Here is an 18,753-nt window from a genome sequence, read left to right on the forward strand (position 1 = left end):
AACTTCTGATGGTAACTCAACTTACTTTCCTCAAATCTTCAGGTGAGTTACCACTGTCTGTTTCAACATCTTCAGCTTCTGATTCCTTATCTCCATCACATGTAGTATTTGCTTAAAAGAAGAAAAGTAAATTTTAAAAAGGTTTTTTTGCCTACTTTTGCAGCACCCGGAAGAACAGCTGGCACATGGTACATTATAAAAGTCTGAATACATGAGAGTAGCACAAATATACTCAACTTCTTGTACTATTCTCAGATCTTAACACCAGTCAAAACAAGACACTGAAAATACTAAGAAAGTGTATATATCCTTAAAAATTTTTGGTCTAGTCATGGGGCACCTGGGTGGCTCAGTCAGTTAAGTGTCCAACTTCGGCTGAGGTCATGAACTTGCTTTTGTGGGTTTGAGCCCCGCATTGGGCTCTGTGCTGACAGCTCAGAACCTAGAGCTTGCTTCAGAATCTGTGTTTCCCTCTCTCTCTCTCTGCTCCTCCCTGCTCGTGCTCTGTCTCTCTCTCTCTCAAAAATAAAGATTAAAAATTTTTGGTCTTGTCAAAGAGTTTGGGAAAGTAAAAGGAAAACCACTACGGTCACCTTAAAAAAGAACAGAAAGCACTGGAGGTCTTATTATATACTAACCCAGAATGGGACATAGACCAAGATGCACATTAAGTCCATCAAAATTATATTTTTGTGCACATACAAGCGTATATGTATTTGCATTTGTTAAGTGAACAGTTCTTCTACAATCAAAATACCTAAAAAAATAAGCAAGTTTGCAGATAAGAAATTATTTCACTTCAAAAACATTTCAATATTACTGATATACATTAAGAGATAACACCAAGAACTAAAACGAAAAAATAAAGAAATAAATCGCTAAAAAATACTTTTTGAGCATCTGATAGTTTTCAAAACCAGGAGAGTAAAGAGTCCAAAAAATGTCCATGAAATTTCATGGCTGAAGAATTGTTTCCCATAGTAACAGATGAATCTTGGGAAAGAAAATATACAGCCTTGCAAAACTAAACAAATACTTTAGGTTTTTAAAGGACATATTAGTTTACCTCTATCCCAATAAAAAAAAGTGATAATCTTATTTGGATTATTAAAGGACTGCACGTCAATTAAAGAAAACACTTAGAATATTCTGACAAACTATTGAATGCCATTAAGTGTACCTGACCTAGAGTATCAATGCTACTACTAATCAGTAACAATTGGGTTTCTTACATCGTAAAGGCCTAGGAAAGAAATCGGAAGTTTCATGGGATGTCACAGATGGTGTCAGGTCATCTGCAGAAGACTGAGTTTCCTCATCATCACCGGACAGCAGGTCTTTAGCAATTTCCTCCTATAAGAATAGGAATGCAGTGTTAGAGTTAGAAATTATTACATCTCATAAAAATATTTAAGAATTAAAAAAAATTTAATAAAAAAATTATTCCAACTCATCAATTTAAGAAAAAGTCTTCATGATATTATTCATAAATGTATTACTATGGTATTATGATACAAGTAAGAATCTGTTGAAGCCCCCTTAGTTTTGAGATAAGTAAGTCTGAAATGCTCTTATAATTTACTTCATATACATAAATAGTGGTAACACTTAATATTTAATTACATATAATACTTAATAACTTTACTGCTTACACACTTTTAACAAACAATTTTGTTTAACTTATGGATAAACAGAAAGCTCATATGAAGCTGCAGGCTAAGTTTTAGTGACTTTACAACAAAAATAATCTTACTTCTAAATGATTAATAATTAAACTCGGGGCTTCTGGGTGGCTCAGTCGGTTAAGCGTCCGACTTCAGCTCAGGTCACAATCTCGCAGTTTGTGAGTTCGAGCCCCGCGTCGGGCTCTGTGCTGACAGCTCAGAACCTACAGCCTGCTTCAGATTCTGTGTCCCCCCTCTGTCTCTCTGCCCCTTCCCCACTAGTGCTTGTTCTCTCTCTCTCTCAAAAATAAATAAACATTAAAAAAAATTTTTTTTAACAATTAAATTTTCTGCCAACATAAATAAAACAAAACCAAAAATTTCTCCAAACTCTTCTCTTCCAATAATTTAAAAAATCTAACTAATGAAAAGCTCTGACTAGTGATATAACTTTAAAAGAACAGATTTGAATTTATTATTTAAGTATATAGTTATCTTGTGCCTGGTACCTAGTAGGCACTCAATATTCGCTAGGTGACTATAGTCATTAAGGTATGGTACAGTAGTATCACATTTGACTGGAAAGGGGGAACAACAAAATTCACAGGAAGAGGTTCCAAGATGTGGATTCCTCTCCCTGCCTGATATCTGAAAGGCAAGGAAAGCTTTCCAAAGACCAAAGAAAGTTAGCAGAGACCATGGTTGTGTGAACTTTCCTCAGCAGGAACTATGCCTTCCCCACAACCAACAATGTTACAGATACATCACAATGGCCTTGTCTACTGTGGCTGCTGTCACTCACAGAGCCCAACAAAACAGAACTTCTCTCTAACCACTCCACATCTAAGTCAGCTTGGTTTGAAGGCTTCTGAGGGATTTATTAATCAATGCGTTCAAGTAGTCAGAGGATCAAAAGAAGTGAGGGCAAAATCTAAGTTTAGACACAATATATCAACATAGGGAAGAAAAAATTGGGGGAGAACACTCAAACATACAAAGCAGCGGGAAGCTATTAGTACTTTTAAAGTAGTGTGATCAAATCCAAACAATATTTAAATTGGGTCACCAAAATGACAAGAGCAATGGGGGCCAATAACAAGTTTACATTTCAGAATTATAAAATGCTTTCAATTAAAAGGAAACTAATAAAAAACAACCAATGATAATGGGTATTTTTGGATCTGGAATTTTTCTTTTAAATGTTTGTTACTTACTTTGTCTAGTGTCATGTCTGGTAGTTCATCAGCAAGTTCACTTGGGGAGCTATTTGCACTGGAATTTGCAACTGCTGGAATTGTAGGTTCATAGCCATAGAATGCCAGTAAATCTTCTAGAGGCATGTTTCCTTCCTAGTCAAGCCAAGGCACAAACATAAACTCAGTAAATGCCACAATACAGAAGTACAGATAAACTTAATGTTCATAAAACAGATTAACAAAACAGCAGTATCAAATCAAAGCCAAGTTTTAGTTTTTCTTTTTGTACTACTGCTAGAAAATAGGCTTAAAGACTTAGAGCTTTTATTAACATATTAACAAAAGCCTTAAAAATTAACATCTTCATTTTTATTTTCCAGCATCATTTCACTATTTTTTTTAATGTTTATTTATTTTTGAGAGAGAGAGAGAGAGAGAGAGAGAGAGAGCGTGAGCAGGGGAGAGGCAGAGAGAGAGAGAGGGAGACACAGAATCCAAAGCATGCTCCAGGCTCTGAGCTATCAGCACAGAGCCTGGTGCAGGGCTCGAACCCACGAACCAGGAGATCACGACCTGAGATGAAGTCAGATGCTTAACCAACTGAGCCACACAGGCCCCCCTATCATTTCACCCTTTAAAAAATTCCTCAAATATTTGCTTTAGTGACTTTTATTTTTTTAGCATTCACATTGGTATAATGATTTGCCTTGAAAGCATTCACAATTAATCAATCAATAACTTCATGTAATTTTTAGCTTGTTTCTTCACAATTAACAGTTGACCACTTGGTTTATTCTTCATATTAATGAAATGATACCTGAAGGGAAACCACTGCTGAGCATTCACTAACACCAACAATATTTATATATTACTGTTAAAAATTATCCTTTTATATTACTACTATCATAGCTATATTCTGTACAGTTGTTTTAGGTTTCTCTTCCATAACCATCTACTGAAGTTTGTATCATTACCACCATTTTACAGGTGACAAAACAGAAGGCTCAGTTCTGGGTTCAAATCCTAGTACCACTTACTGGCAGCACTGCTTTGATAAAACCACATACTTTGGCTGCAGTGCTTCCTGTGTAATGAGTACTTATGCCGTGCCACATACTGGCACCCTTTTCCCCCAACTAATCCATCAGAAAATAAGGAGTGTATTTCCTTTTTAAAAATATCTTAATTCAACTACTAAAGTGTATAGAACTATTTATAATTATTCAAATACATAAACACAAAACAATGTATCTATAGACTAATTTTTTCAATATTGTAAAGATGTTTATGCCCATCTATTAAGAGATTCATTAAGCTTGCTTATGGGTTTAGTTTTCTTTTTAAGGCAAAATGCCTAAGTCATGATGCAAAAAGCATGAAATGCTAAAGCAGAGTATGTAAAATATATCCTCAGCATATCACAAAGTGAGCTGAAAGAAGCCAGTGATGATTCTAGAAAGCCAGTGATTGCCCACCAGGCCCCACAGGGAATTCAGGCTCTGGGGGTGCCCAAGAACCTGACCTTCACCTTTATAGGTCTACTAGAACTTACATTTTTCACTGTGCCTTATTAAAACAGATCAAGCGAAATGAATTTGGAATAAGGTTTAGGACAGAATGCTACTTTGTAAATTTGCTGTAGGAGACATGTGCCTTTTGCAGTGACCATACCAATCATGTCACTCATGAAATCCTTTCAGCTTGGGATTGAAATCAGTTAAAAAGCTGCTTTGGTAGCATGGAGTCAGCACAAATTGAGTTGGATGGTCAGGATGGACAGAAGTTCACCCATGCCATGAGGAAACCTCGTGAATTATTCTTCTCCTGAATCAATGAACAGAACCCCTCAAATGTGCCCAGAACCAGATTTAGAGTCTCCTTAGCCCTGCTCCTTGCAGACTCCATGCAGCCTATTCCCTTTGGCTCATATTGGTTTTAAGAGGAGACTAGGTTGCAGCCTTTGCAAACCATCTGTCATCAGTATTTCTCCAAAACCTCAGAAGTTTCAGATTCTCTCCGTGACCTGAGGAGATGTCAATTTTTACTCATCATACACAGGCAGGTCCACTTTTCCATCAATACAGAATTTACTGCATTCTAGATACTGTGCAGAGGCTACTAGCTATGGATAGAGAAAAGAAAATTTATAGAAAAATCCCTGCTCTCAATGACTGTACTCCTGATGGAAGAAACTGGTAAGTTAACAACTATAATACAATGTGTTGGCTGCATTAATCAATTCTGGAAATAGCACCATACACTGTTGAGTACAGAGAAGGGAAGAACTACACTCTGGGAATAATGGCATTTCCTCATGGGAATACATGAGGTTAGGGAGGTACCACATAGGATGGAAAGACTGAGCTAAGTCTCGAAAGATGAAGAGGGATTTGACAGATGAGGGCTGTATACCAGGGACTCGTGGTATAAGAAACACTGACTGAGCAGTTACTGTGTGCCAGTAGGCCAGTATGCCAAGTGCTGGTATGAAAACAGGTCTTGCCCTTCTACAGTTTACAGTCAGTGCAAAGGGTGGGGGGGGGGAGGGGGCGGGGGCGCAGAGATAGTGACAATACACAAATACAGAATTGCCAATTATGATGAATGCAATGAAATAAACAGGGTCCTGAAATACAGAATAATGTAGAGAATCTACTTTCACCAGGTCAAAGGAAAGACAGTGTCCTTTACTCCCAGGACAGTGGGAAGTAAATGGAGACTTAAAAAAAAAAAAAGGCAGGTGGGGAGTGCCATGACTTCATTTCTTCTTCAATGCTGGGCAGCTACATAAAGAAAAGTGTGAGAAGATGGAGAGGTAAGAAAAAAGCAGGGAGACCACCTAAGAGCCTCATGCTGGATTAAGGTAGTGATACAGACATGAAGAGAAGTAAATAGATGATATACATCCGGAGGTGGAATCAAATGAGTTCCGGGATGTGAGAGTGAAAGGGGGAGACAAGGAGGATTCCCCAGATTTCTATTTGGGCAACTGCCTGCATGGTGATAACTTTTACTGAGATAGAAAGGACTGAAGGAAAGGTTTGTGAAGGAAAAAAATTAAGAGTCCTGCAGAAGACACGAGTTAAATTTGAGAGGACTATGAAACATCTAAGCAAAAGAGTCAAGTTGTCCAGGAGCCTGGTGCTTAGAGGATCAAGCTGGGCTAAAGATATAAATCTGGCATTCATTAGCATCTAGATGATATTTAAAGCCACAGAGGGGCACATGGGTGGCGCAGTCGGTTAAGCGTCCGACTTCAGCCAGGTCACGATCTCGCGGTCCGTGAGTTCGAGCCCCGCGTCAGGCTCTGGGCTGATGGCTCGGAGCCTGGAGCCTGTTTCCGATTCTGTGTCTCCCTCTCTCTCTGCCCCTCCCCCGTTCATGCTCTGTCTCCCTCTGTCCCAAAAATAAATAAAAAACGTTGAAAAAAAAAATTAAAAAAAAAAAAAAAGCCACAGAAGTTGAGAGGGTAGACAGAAAAGAGAAAGGAATATATAGTTTATTAGAAGAACTTTCAGATATATTACCCTAAAGGCAATGGGACACATCTAAAAAATTTTAAACAAAATATGCATTTTGAAAGTAACATTCTGGGGGGAGTCCAAGAATGAGAACCTCAACTAAGGAAGGGAATTATCTGAGTGAAATTAAGAAAAAAGAATCTGTTTCTTGGCCTACATGATAAAGTGAAAGTAAGTGACAGTGAAGTCTACATGAACTGCCCGTTTCTGGCCTAAAAAGGCTAAATACTTATAGCACCATTATGAAACAGAAACATCAGACAAATGAACTTGAGGGTGGAGGGTAGGATGGTAAATGATAATTCAAGGCAAAAGTTGAAGCAGTGGGCCTGAATGAGATCATCCAGAAAGGCCATACAGAGTGCGAAGACAAAATCTAGAGACCTGGGGAATGCCATCAGTTAAAACATGGGCAAAGGAAGAAAAGCTCATAAATACAACAGAGGGAGATACTGGAGAGCAGAACTAGGTGAAAGCAGAATTACATAAGTTAAGGAAGAAACAACTATGGAGAGACCAGAGATAGTCACTTAAGTCAAATATCAAAGAGAAATCAATTGAGATATAGAGAGACATGAATTCTCTGTACCTATCAATCAGGAATTATTGGTGACCCTACAGACTATTGGGAGAAACAAAGTTGAGGACTGAATAGAGGGGGGAAAAGTGCATACACTATAAAAAAAGAATCACTAAAGATAACACAGGTTAAAAAGAATTTCTTCTAGGGCTCCTGGGTGACTTAGTCTGTTAAGTGTCTGACTTGATTTTGGCTCTGGCCATGATCTCACCATGAGATTGAGCCCTGCATCAGGCTCTGTGCTGACAGCATGGAGCCTGCTTGGGATTCTCTCTCCCACTCTCTCTCTCTGCCCCTCCCTTACACAGTCTCACTCACTTTCATTCTCAAAAAACATGAACATGAAAAAAAATTTTAATAAGGCATTTAAAAAAAAGTTCTTCCAAATGTAGGAAACATATGAGTAGGACTTGCTATGCTGAAATAAAAAAAAAATAAGTGGGAAGAACAGACTCAGAGCATGAGGGATAGAATTAAGAGTTAGCCTGGGATGTGGCATATACTCTAGGGACAGTAAAGAAAGAAGAAAGAATGAGTACAAAAGTTATATTTGTATGTGTGGGGCAAACAGGAGATTCTAGGTAGTCATTCATGAAAACCCTACTTTCTCTATAAAAATAATTATGGGGGCGCCTGGGTGGCGCAGTCGGTTAAGTGTCCGACTTCAGCCAGGTCACGATCTCGCGGTCCGTGAGTTCGAGCCCCGCGTCTGGCTCTGGGCTGATGGCTCAGAGCCTGGAGCCTGTTTCCGATTCTGTGTCTCCCTCTCTCTCTGCCCCTCCCCCGTTCATGCTCTGTCTCTCTCTGTCCCAAAAATAAATAAACGTTGAAAAAAAAATTTTTTTTTTAAATAAAAATAATTATGATCATCTGTTGAGAAAGAAGGTGGGTATCTTAGTGGAAACTTCACTAATACAGTCAAGGAATGGCACTAGTTACTAAAAGGGAGCTGATGTTAAAATACAGAAAAGGTGAATCTAATCTCTGAAGCACTTTACAAATGAAGTTTCTATTAGAGCCTATCAACATCTTAAAAGTTTGATCTAGCACCTTATTCCAGGTAGGAGGATTTTTCTCGGGTATTTTGTTGACCCTATTTAAATTTTAAGGAGCACATTGAGTCTACTCCTAAGGGAACTGTTTTTAAATGCAAAGGTTTTATATCAGAAAGAACATAAAATTTAGAGGCAGAGGACTCAGTGTCATTACCATAGACAAATCACCTAAAATCCCTCTCCCCCTCCATTTCTTTATCTGTAAATAAAGAGTATCATAATTTCCTTGATCCTATGATACATAACTTCACATACCACAAATCAGGATGCATTCCATTACCAACATACAGATTTCCCATAGTACTGTTCGTCTCTGCCCCCATCTATATAATTTCTAAATCTATGGTACATTTCACAATCAACAAGGCCTCTTAACCAAGAAAATAATGCTAATACTCATCCAATCCATCTCATGGTGCTGCTAGATTGGTCAACAGAAATGGTCTAAGTGAAATGTAGATCACTTTTCATATAATACCAGTCCGATATCATAAAACATGCAGAATACACATAGCTTTTTTAAATAATTAAAAAAAAACCCCACAAAACAGGAAGGATCTATTCCAGACTTTAAGTGGTAGAAAAGGTGATTTTCACTTTCTCATCTCACAGTGATTATCAAGGGGGAAATCTACATAATAATGTATAGAACTTTTCTAAAAGTGATGGCTCTAGACTATTAAAACCTTAGCAAAAATTAACATGAATAAATTAAAATATAGAAAGACATGATGTAAACCTTATATGTTCAAAGACATAAATGTAGTCACATAATGTATTCTCTACTTCTAAGTGCTACTATACAAAGTGGGGTTTTTTTTTGTCTCTTATTTTCCATAATATCTAATGTAACTAAAAATTTATAAGCACTAAAATACAGGTCATATTTACAGACTACAAGCTACCGAGTTTGTTTACTTGCAGAATAAAAATTTACTGTAATTTTTGTATTTTTTTAAAAAAAGTTTATTTATTTTGAGAGGGAGTGCAAGCTAGAGCTGGTGAAGGGTAGAGAAAGCAGGGGGAAAGAATTCCAAGCAGGCACTACGCTGTCAGTGTGGAGCCTGATGTAGGACTTGAACTCACGAACTGTGAGATCATAACCTGAACCAAAATCCACAGTTGGATGCTTAACCAGCTGAGCCACCCAGGCACCCCTTACTGTAATTTTTAAAAACAAACATTAACATCAAGCCCCTAAGACTGTGAACATGTAATAAAAGCTAAAACAATGTTCCAATAATAAAAGACTAATAAAATACATTAAATGATATAGAAATAATTTTAAGTTTCTTCTAAAAATAATCTTTACTCTTTACACTGGTATCTCTATCTACTGTTTCTTTTATTCATTTTCATGTTTCATTAAACATCAATAAAGAACAGGGACCACATTTACATAGTTACGCTTTACTACACATAAGAATTATAGTTCAGAGAAACTGGGCAGTCAGTCACTCTTAGAAATAGCTCCTCTTGGGGCACCTGGGTGGCTCAGTTGGTTGGGCGTCTGACTTCAGGTCAGGTCATGATCTCACAGTTCGTGGGTTCGAGCCCCACGTCAGGCTCTGTGCTGATGGCTCAGAGCCTGAAGTCTGCTTCAGATTCTGTCTCTGACTCTCTGCCCCTCCCTCACTCACGCAAACTCTAATATAAATAAAAACATTAAAAAAAATTAAAAAAAAAAAAAGAAATAGCTCCTCTTATCCATTGTTCAATGAGAGAAGATTAGGCTTCTAGATGGAGACACAGTTCTTTGGTCTTCACTAGAAGCTGTTTCAAGATCACCTGTATCAGGGCGCATGGGTGGCTCAGTCAGTTAAGTGTCTGACTTCAGTTCAGGTCATGATCTTGTGGTCTGTGGGCTTGAGCCCTGAATCGGGCTCAGTGCTGACAGCTCAGAGCCTGGAGCCTGCAATGGACTCTGTGTCTCCCTCTCTCTCTCTACCCCTCCACCACCTGTGCTCTCTCTCTCTCTCTCTCTCAAAATAAACATTAAAAACAGTTTTAATAAAAAAATAAATTAAAGATATCCTTTATCTTTCTGTCCCAATTTCTTTTTTTTTTCTGTCCCAATTTCTAAGAATGTGATAGAATACCAAGAAGCCAAACTGTCCAAGTAGAAAGAAGTTGAAATATCTAAAGACGTATAATTTTTCTCAATCTACAAATTCAGTGACAGATATCATTACAAAGCAAAAAAATTAATTACCCGTGTTTATTAAACAAAATGAAAATCATAGGAAAAGGACTAGGTATTTTTGTGAATAGCTCCGTAATTCTTTGCTGTTCATTATTTCTCCATATCTTCCCCAATGTCCTTTTAAAACCCACTAAACACAGATCAAAGCAGCTATTACTACAATCTCTAGAAGAATAAAACCTACACATCTGAAAAACAAAATCTTAAGAGCCAATAAAAATCTCTACCAGATTACTCACACTCAACTAGTAACTGAGTTATCACATTAAATGAAATTTTAAATTCTTACTACTTTACTGACAAAAAGACTATTTGCATGTCTAAAATGCAGTCCAATTCATTTATACCATTTTCCTATGTCATGGTGTTAACTATGCTGTCTTCCCATGTTTAACAACACATAAACAAGGAAGACACATTATGAGACCACCTGAAACTTTTGCCACAGGCCCAAAGCGGTGTCTTCACTTAAAACTGTACAAGAGAAAACTCTCTATTCTAACAAGCATTCCATGAACTTCCACATTAGGCTAAACACCATTTACTATACACATTCTTCCACAGCTCTCACTGCTTATTACCTCCATAGTTTTTTGGTTTTTTGTTTTTTTTAATATTTACTTATTTTTGAGAGAGAGAGAGAGAGCGAGAGTGAGCACGGGAAGGGGAGGGGCAGAAACAGACAGGGAAACACAGAATCCCAAGCAGGCTCTGCACAGTCATCCAGAACCTGACATGGGGCTCAAACTCACAAACCACGAGATCATCACCTAAGTGGAAATCAAAAGTCAGATGCTTAACCAACTGAGCCACCCAGGCGCCTGTCTACCTCCATAGTTCTTAGCATATCATATTAAAATTCTTTGTTCCCCTTTGTCACTCCACATTAAACTGTAAGCTGCTTGAGTTCAGGGACACTGTCAAATTGCTCATTTTTGCATTCCCAGAGCCTACCACAGTCCTGACTTAATGATAACAGTAGCTGAATTATAATTCTGTTATTCTAGACCCATTCATAAGAGGCAGGAAGCAAATGCCTGCAAAAAGCCAAGGCAGAGCTCGAGACTTCTGGGCACCTTTTTTTTAATCAAAAGGCAACATTTTATTATCACCCCTGAAAGGAGCAATATGCAAAACTTTTCTTCTTAAGTATTTCACAACCATTTTATCTCTATATTCCCAAATCTGTTTGGCTATAAGTTGGTGGGGGTTTAATGATTAAATCTAATAACAATTGAGTTGGATTACTCTGCCAAGTAAATGAACACGTTTAGAAATTTTCAGGTCCACCAGACTAAGCCTAGGGTCGAGACCCTGAAGAATGCCTTCAGTTTCCCTGTATATTAATGCAAAGGGAGAAATGCAATAAGAGCTCATCTCTGTCTCACAAAGATAGCAGAAGAGATTATTTAAGAAAGGGTCTTGTCTTCTTCAAGAAAAAGAAGTATAAAAATTCAAAGGATTATTATTATTCAATATTATTCCTGAAAGCTTTTGTTATTCTGGTCTGATTAGAGATAAGGTTAACTTTTAGTAAGCATAATCCTATTTTTTTCAAGTGACCCCTATGGAGACCTCTCTCTGCAGTCCAAGTATAAATACTTGTTTAAAATCCAGTTCAGTTCAAATTATACTGATTTGGGATTTAAAGAGTTATAAACTACATTTACTCTTGCCAACTTTTAAAAAGATGACTAAAAAGAGTAGAAAAATGGGACATTATTACATTTAAAAATAGAATTAAAACTTTTTATCTTTCAATGTTCCTATAGTACTTCTCCCTGTATCTACTGCAGTGTTTAGTTAAACTCAAGTGTGACCCTAAGTAGAATAGTGTGGTATAATGCACTGGGCTGGGCTAGGACTCAGAACCAAGTTTAGGGCTGATAGTTCTCTATATCCCAATATTCTCATCTGTGAGGTGACCAGATGTACGTATTTTACTGTGCTTCCAGAACTTAAAAACTAGATTAAGACATATAAAACAATTTTGAAAAATTAAATGAGAATTTACTCATTTATTAGACTTTCCCTCAAAATAATGAGAAAATCAGTGAAAATCTTTAAAAGTTAGGTCAAAAACAAGGATGCTGAACCTAATTTTATTTCAGATAGACTGTAAAATAATTTATAGTACAGTTTCAAAATCTTTACGTTATTAAGATATGAAAGTAAAATCCTTTACCTTTTCTAAGTCTTCAATTTCAGAACTGAAGTTTTTACCCTCATCCATCATTTCCTCTTCTTCAAGAGTTCTTTCATCATCATAGTCATGGACCAACATCTCAGCAGTGGGGTCAAAATCATGATCCTCAGAAGACAAAGACCCAACTGGAATGAAACAAACTACATCACTTTACACATTCACAATGCTACTTACAAAAGAAAATAATTTGTGTTCTTCTGCCAGTCCCTTTTAATGTTTATAAGTAAGGTTTATTAAATGCATTTACTATATACACTCAACAGGTTATAAAGACCATACAGTTCTGAAAAGATATCTAAATCAGCAAAAGAACAAGGCAGAGTAATTTAACAACACTTTAATAAGAAGTCTAGTCCATGAGAGCACAACTTATAATAGTAGCAAAGTGATTTAAATGGAGCAGTCCTTAAAAAATGATCTAAGAGAAAAGTTGAACCTGTTTATCAGTTTAATACATTTGTCTAAAAGCAAAAGAAAAATGTTACAAGGACTATGAATGGAAGATTTCACAAGAATCTAATATACACTAAAGCTCAACACTTCAGGCAAAGAGAATATAAATTCTGCCCAATTATAACCCTCAAAGATACAAAACAATAGGAACAATAGAAATCTGGTTCCCAGAACAAATAAAAGTTTTTTTGAAGCAGCTATACAGCAAATCAATCTCTAAAACTACTGTCACTTTTCATGTCCCCTGTATTTCAAGCTCCCCAGCATTAACCAGACAGGCATTAAACTGTAAGAGCACACTTTTCTTTGGACTACTAATAATTAGTTTTTAAGGGTATGTGAAGGAAATAACAGAAAATCACATCTAAAAGTTTCTGGGAGATGTATCCAGTTGCAAGCTGTTTTGGCCAATTCATATTTGTTTATAAAATTGTAATGCTTTTTAATAGCAAATATGAAGTCAACAGGATACTCTTAAAACCAAGTTGAGAAATGAATAAGATCCACAATTCCAAGAGAACGAAACCAAATTTATGAAAACTGGAATTTTCTCCATTTTACTCTCATATCTAATTCAATCAGACCAGTGACTCTCAGAGCATAGAAGGAAAGAAGTACCAGAATCTTTGGGTAGAGGAAAAGAGAAGTGGAAGGAAGCAGAGTCAACATAAAAAGTTTGGTCTGTTTTTCGTCAAGCTATTTAACATTTTAAATTTCAAACATTTAAGGACAGTGTGAAATCATTACCAAAATGCTGAACAACACCAAAGATTTTTCACTATGAAAAAAAACCACAGACATAATTCAGTGATTTTGATTTTGAGTCTGGAGAACTATAATCATCAGTTCTAAAAATAACACAATTTCTATGGCACTTAATTCTTTAGGAAGCTTACATTCATTATATGATGTTATGTTTTTAATGTTAAAAGATTATCTGTGCATTTTAAAACCTGTCGAAGTACAGATTTTAAGTACAGAGCTTAATTTTAAGGAGAAAGATGAATATTTATTAAAGAGCTCAAAAGCAGAACATCCACCATTATGAATTTTCTATTTTGAGGAATTCCTGGAAACCTCTGTAATATTACTAAGGGTCAGGGATGAAATAGATGGTAACTTTTCCACCTCTTTCAGGCACAGCTCTGTCCTCTTTTGTAATCCCCATATCACTTGTCACAGCACTCTTCCTTCTTAAACTAGAAGGTATTCAATAAGGGCCAGAAAGCAAAGGGCCTGAGGTCTACTCTAGGCTTTGTCCCTGGCTTGCTGAGGACCTGAGGCAAGTCATTTCAACTTTCTGGGCCGAGTCCAGTTTTTCATTTGTAAGATGCATAGTGCTGGCTTAGATGACCAAGAGTCTCTTCTAAGCTTTAAAATCTTCTTTAAAATTGGGTAAATGATTAAAAACAGGTTATAAAAGTTTGTTTAAACACCAAAACTACACAATCTTCTTGCTATTTAGATTGCAACTTCTTAAAGGCAGACAGTGATGCAAAATGGAAAAATTCCATTATCATCCAGATGTTTGGCATCATGTATATAAATATTCCTTCCTGAAATCAGTTATGACAAAGAAATGCCTGTCTCAAAATTAGAAAAACTTTTTAAAACAATTTTTAAACGTAAAAACATAGATAGCTATTTTAAAAACAACCACAAATTTCTTCTACTCGGTGACCAATTATTCTATACTTTCAATGATAATCAAGTGAGACCTTAAAAGACACCTAAATATTGCACAAAATAATACACAAGCAAACAGGCTCTTCACTCTAAAGCAACATGTTGTAAGGGAAGACTTCCGAACTTTTCCAGGCTCTATTAACTAGGTGACTCTCAGTGGAGTTATTTAAAAGTCTTCTCAAGTGTAAAATAAGAGAGTTGGCGTAGTTCAGAGGTACTTTTCCTGGAGACTATTAGAGGGGAAAGAGGCAGCCAAAATGGGGCTGGAAAGGGGGTGAGAAATTAAACAAAGCTGTCCTCTCTCTGATGGGATTCAGGGGCTCCAAAAGCCCCAAAATGTATGCAATTATGCATATGTGCAGACTTCTGGAGACCGTCTCTTGCTGTCATCATATCCTGACAGAAGTTTCTGATTCCAAAAAGGTTAAACAATGTACTAGATGATCTAGGGTCCTCTGACCTCAAAAAGTCTGTATTAGCACTTTTCTGTGTCAAACTTGGAAATTCTATATTTCTTTTAAGGTAGCTTTACCTAACTCTCATATTCCAATTTTAATAGAGCCCATAGACATTTCTCAATTACGAAAAATTTAGAAGAGAAAATAAGGGGAGATAGGGAGTCATGGTTAATAATCCATATAAGTAATCCCAAAGTTTCGACAAATTAAAGAGTCGGTTTCTCGGGGAAAAAATTATTATCTACACTAAATTGCAAAAGTTAGTGGAAAGTTGATTTGGGATTAACTGTTTTGGGCTTGGACAAAAAAAGACATGTAAGAATTAAAGATATAGTACTTAAAAAAGAACACCTGTCAGTTAGCAGCTTTGTAACAAGTTATTTTTTCAACATGCAAGAAAAAAAAAGAGAAGTGTAACAGTTCCTTCCTCGAACAACTCAATTACCAAAGTGATGAAAAACTCGCAGGACAAATTTTTGTGGGAAAACCTGTAGCAATAGATCTCTGAGCTCCCCATTACCCTGTGGGAGCCACTGAAGAGGTAAGAAAATAGGACAAACCTGGGCTCGAACTTCCAAAAGAAGCCTAGGAGAGAGAAGAAAACGTGAGGTTAGATCGCGCAGCCCGGGGAAGAGGCAGCGCCGGCAACAGGGCGCAGAGGAGGCGGAGCCCAGCGCTCCTCCGCAGCTGCCAAAAGTACAAGACGTAGCTTCGCTCCAATCGCTCCCAGCCCCTTTCGGGCCCCTCTTGGCTGCCTCGCCTTCCTCCCGGAGTCCCCAGTGTGCAAACTCGCAGACCCGGGACGAAGCCCAGAGTCTAACAGGCAACTCCAAGCCCCCAAGCCGTCCTTTGGAGCTCAGCAAGTTACAAAGCGAAGAAGCAAAACCCAGAGCCGTCGCCTCGAAGTCCCGTCTCCGACATCTCGGGGTCTCCCAAATCCCACCTGGCTCCCCACGGAACCAAACACCACCTCGCAAAGCAACACCGTTTCCTGGAAGGGAATCGCCCTCGGAGCACCTAGTCTACCCCCTGGGGCCCGGGAGCCCCAATTCTGAGGCTGTCCTCTAACCCGAGCGTAGGCCAGCTCGAAACAGGACACTCACCCCCAAACCAAAGAGCAAGCCCCCCATTCTCTTTCCCAAAACTGGAAACGCGGCCCCTCAGTCCCAGAGATGCTAGTTCCCTCCAGGGTGTTTAGGCCCTCCATAGAGCCCCTCGCCCCAGCGTGCTCCCGTCCAAGGGGCTCCTGCTGCGCTACCCCCTCCCCCCAGCTCACCAGTCCCGGGGGACATGACCAGGGCAGGTTTGCTCGCCCTGCCTCCTTCCTCCAGGCCAGAAGAAAGTGGGGCTACCGAGAGCCCCCCGGAAAAAACGTCGAGAGTCTTGGACAGCAGCCTCACACCCAGGGGCTCCCGCACCTCCAGGGCTGCGGGGCGAGGAGTCCCGCTCTCCTCCCGCGAAGCCCCGCGGCCGCGCATCCCGCTTGCCTCCGAGCTCGGAGCAAAGTGGAGCGTGAGGTTCCTTGGCGCCGCAGCCCTGACCCGCTGGGCCGGGGGGCACAGAGCACTCCTCCCGCAGGACAGTGGCGCAGCCCGCTCCCCGCTTTGCAATTCGGCCGGGGATGGGGAGGGGGGGGGCTCGGCCGGTTTCCACCCACTCTGGCCCTAGAAAGCGGCGCCGAGGCTCCGGCGGCCCGCGTCAGCTGCCTGGGGGGCACGGCACGGCGCTGTCCCCAGGCCAGGGCTCGCTGCCGCCGGTCGCCACCTCCCGTCCGGCCCCGTCGCCCGGCCGGGTCGGGGCCGGAGCCGCCGCGGCCTAGTCCCGGAGGGAGACCGCTCCCGCGCCCGCTCCCGCCCCCCGGCCGGCCCCGCCACGGCCCGTTGCCGCCCCGTAGCCCCCGCACCGCCGCGCCGCCCCGACGTTAGGCCGGGGGAAGGGCCCCGGATCCCCCAGGCCGTCTCCGGGGCCGCGGGGGACCGCCGGGCGCCCGCTCTAGCCCGGCCGCTCCTGCCCGGTTTCCCTGCTCACCTCCGCCATATTGGTACCTTTAGGGCGAACGAGCAGCGCCGAGCCCAGTCCCCGGATGGGGCGCCTGAGCCAATCGCAGCCGCCGCCGCCGCCGCCGCGGTCCGCCCGGCACCCGCCCGGCGGCGGAGGCGGCTCGGCCCCTTATAGGGCAGGGCGGCCCGCGACGCCCCCGGCCCGCTCGCACGCCCACCCCGCCCGGCGCCCCACGCCGCACCCCGCGCTCGCTGCGGACGGGCCGCTGCACACCCGCGCTCGCCCGCCCTCCCCTTCTTGGTCGGAGTAAAGTTCCTGCCGAATTGTAGGCAAGTGGGGGACGGATGGAAACTTGGGCATGGGACAGACCCACGTCCAGGCAGCCGAGGCCGAAGAGCTGGCCGGGGCAGCGGAGAATCGACCGACTGACCGACACTCTAGTCCGGTAGGACATTGGGGGAGGCCGGCAGGAGACGTGGAGGGACAACTCGACAGACTTCCCTAAGTAAAAAGAAAGAAGGTGACCGATGGAGTAGACTGATGGACACGAGAAAACCCCGGGAAATGGGAGAAGTGACTGATGGACGGCAGGGCCAGTCCAGAATGAGAGGCGGCGACCGGGCACCTTGCGGTTTTCCCGAAGAGACCTGAGAAATGGGGGATACAGGTCAACATGCACTGGCTCGTGGAGTGGACGATGGAAGTGATCGTTTGCCAGACAGGCTTTGGAAGGTAGTGACAATCACAGAACAGGCAAAAGATCAAAAAGGCAAAGAATGATGAGTAGACTTGCACAATTCAGAGAAGACACTCAAAATATAAACTGTGCACGTACCCCCAAAAATTAGATCTTAAGAGGTTTTGAGTCACCAAATAGTCCAGGGCACACACTTGATAGAACAGTGGAAAAGCGAAAATAGTAGAATCAAGGCCCTGAGTCGGGTCTCAAAAATTCTACCTCCATCCCAGAAAGCCAAACATTTGCTTAAAATGAAAACTAGGTCAAAAAGAAAACTAGTCCTGTGGGCAAGTGGATGGATGGAGAAGGGAGGACAAGGCTTAACAGATACACATACTCCTGCACGTGCCTTCCTCTTCATTGGAAGAGGTAAATCTAACTCCTGGCAGATTCATATCCACCTGAACAACTTTAAGCAAAGTACACAGAAATATTCATTAACAGTTCATGGGTAGCCCACAGAGGTAAATCCTGCAAGCTTCAAGCCATCATGCCAAGTTGCCTTGGCACACCATTGTCTTAAAGCAGGAAGCGAGAAATAACAATACATATGGAAAAGAAAGTTTAGAATGTGGAAGAGAAAATTTTGGCACATCCATGGGTAAGTCAGATATAAATACAATCAAAAGTATGGCAGGACACCCACAGAGAGACATGCACAGGAGAGTGATCTCAGACATAGAGCTCTTCTCCCAGTTGTTGCTAAAACATGTAGTATTAAATGATAGAGTTGAGGTTTTTGCTAAGAAATTGAGAGCCTTTTTTGAATTCTAAAACTTGCCATACTTTTAGTCCAAACATGACAGGTTTGCTTTTATGCTGGGATCACCTTTGATTCTCCCCTCCAAGAGAATACACGGACGATGAAGCTGAAGATACGATTATGGATAGGAGAGCAAAGGGTTACTTTTAACATTTTTGCCAAGGCATCTTAGAATTAAAGTTATTCCCCCAGCAAAAGTTATTTATTTATGGAAATTTTAGGGAAAAA

General features: G+C 40.5%; 1 protein-coding gene across 1 annotated transcript in view; it reads right to left on the bottom strand.

Moving 5' to 3' along the window:
- MIER3 (MIER family member 3) overlaps positions 1-17,068 on the bottom strand; it is a 34,199-nt gene extending 17,131 nt beyond the window's left edge. Inside the window, exons 1-6 of the mRNA XM_047086769.1 lie at positions 17,051-17,068; positions 15,583-15,607; positions 12,405-12,550; positions 2,879-3,013; positions 1,233-1,353; positions 26-111 (exon numbers count right to left, since the gene is read on the bottom strand). Of these exons, the coding sequence (XP_046942725.1) occupies positions 26-111; positions 1,233-1,353; positions 2,879-3,013; positions 12,405-12,550; positions 15,583-15,607; positions 17,051-17,059 (522 nt within the window). The 5' untranslated portion in view covers positions 17,060-17,068. The remainder of the gene's footprint in view (positions 1-25; positions 112-1,232; positions 1,354-2,878; positions 3,014-12,404; positions 12,551-15,582; positions 15,608-17,050) is intronic.
- Between the last annotated feature and the right edge of the window lie 1,685 nt (positions 17,069-18,753).

Source organism: Lynx rufus, unplaced genomic scaffold (assembly GCF_022079265.1).
Source record: "Lynx rufus isolate CCGP_SWC_20201006 ecotype Redwood Valley unplaced genomic scaffold, mLynRuf1.p SCAF_1, whole genome shotgun sequence".
Classification (NCBI taxonomy): Eukaryota; Metazoa; Chordata; class Mammalia; order Carnivora; family Felidae; genus Lynx; species Lynx rufus.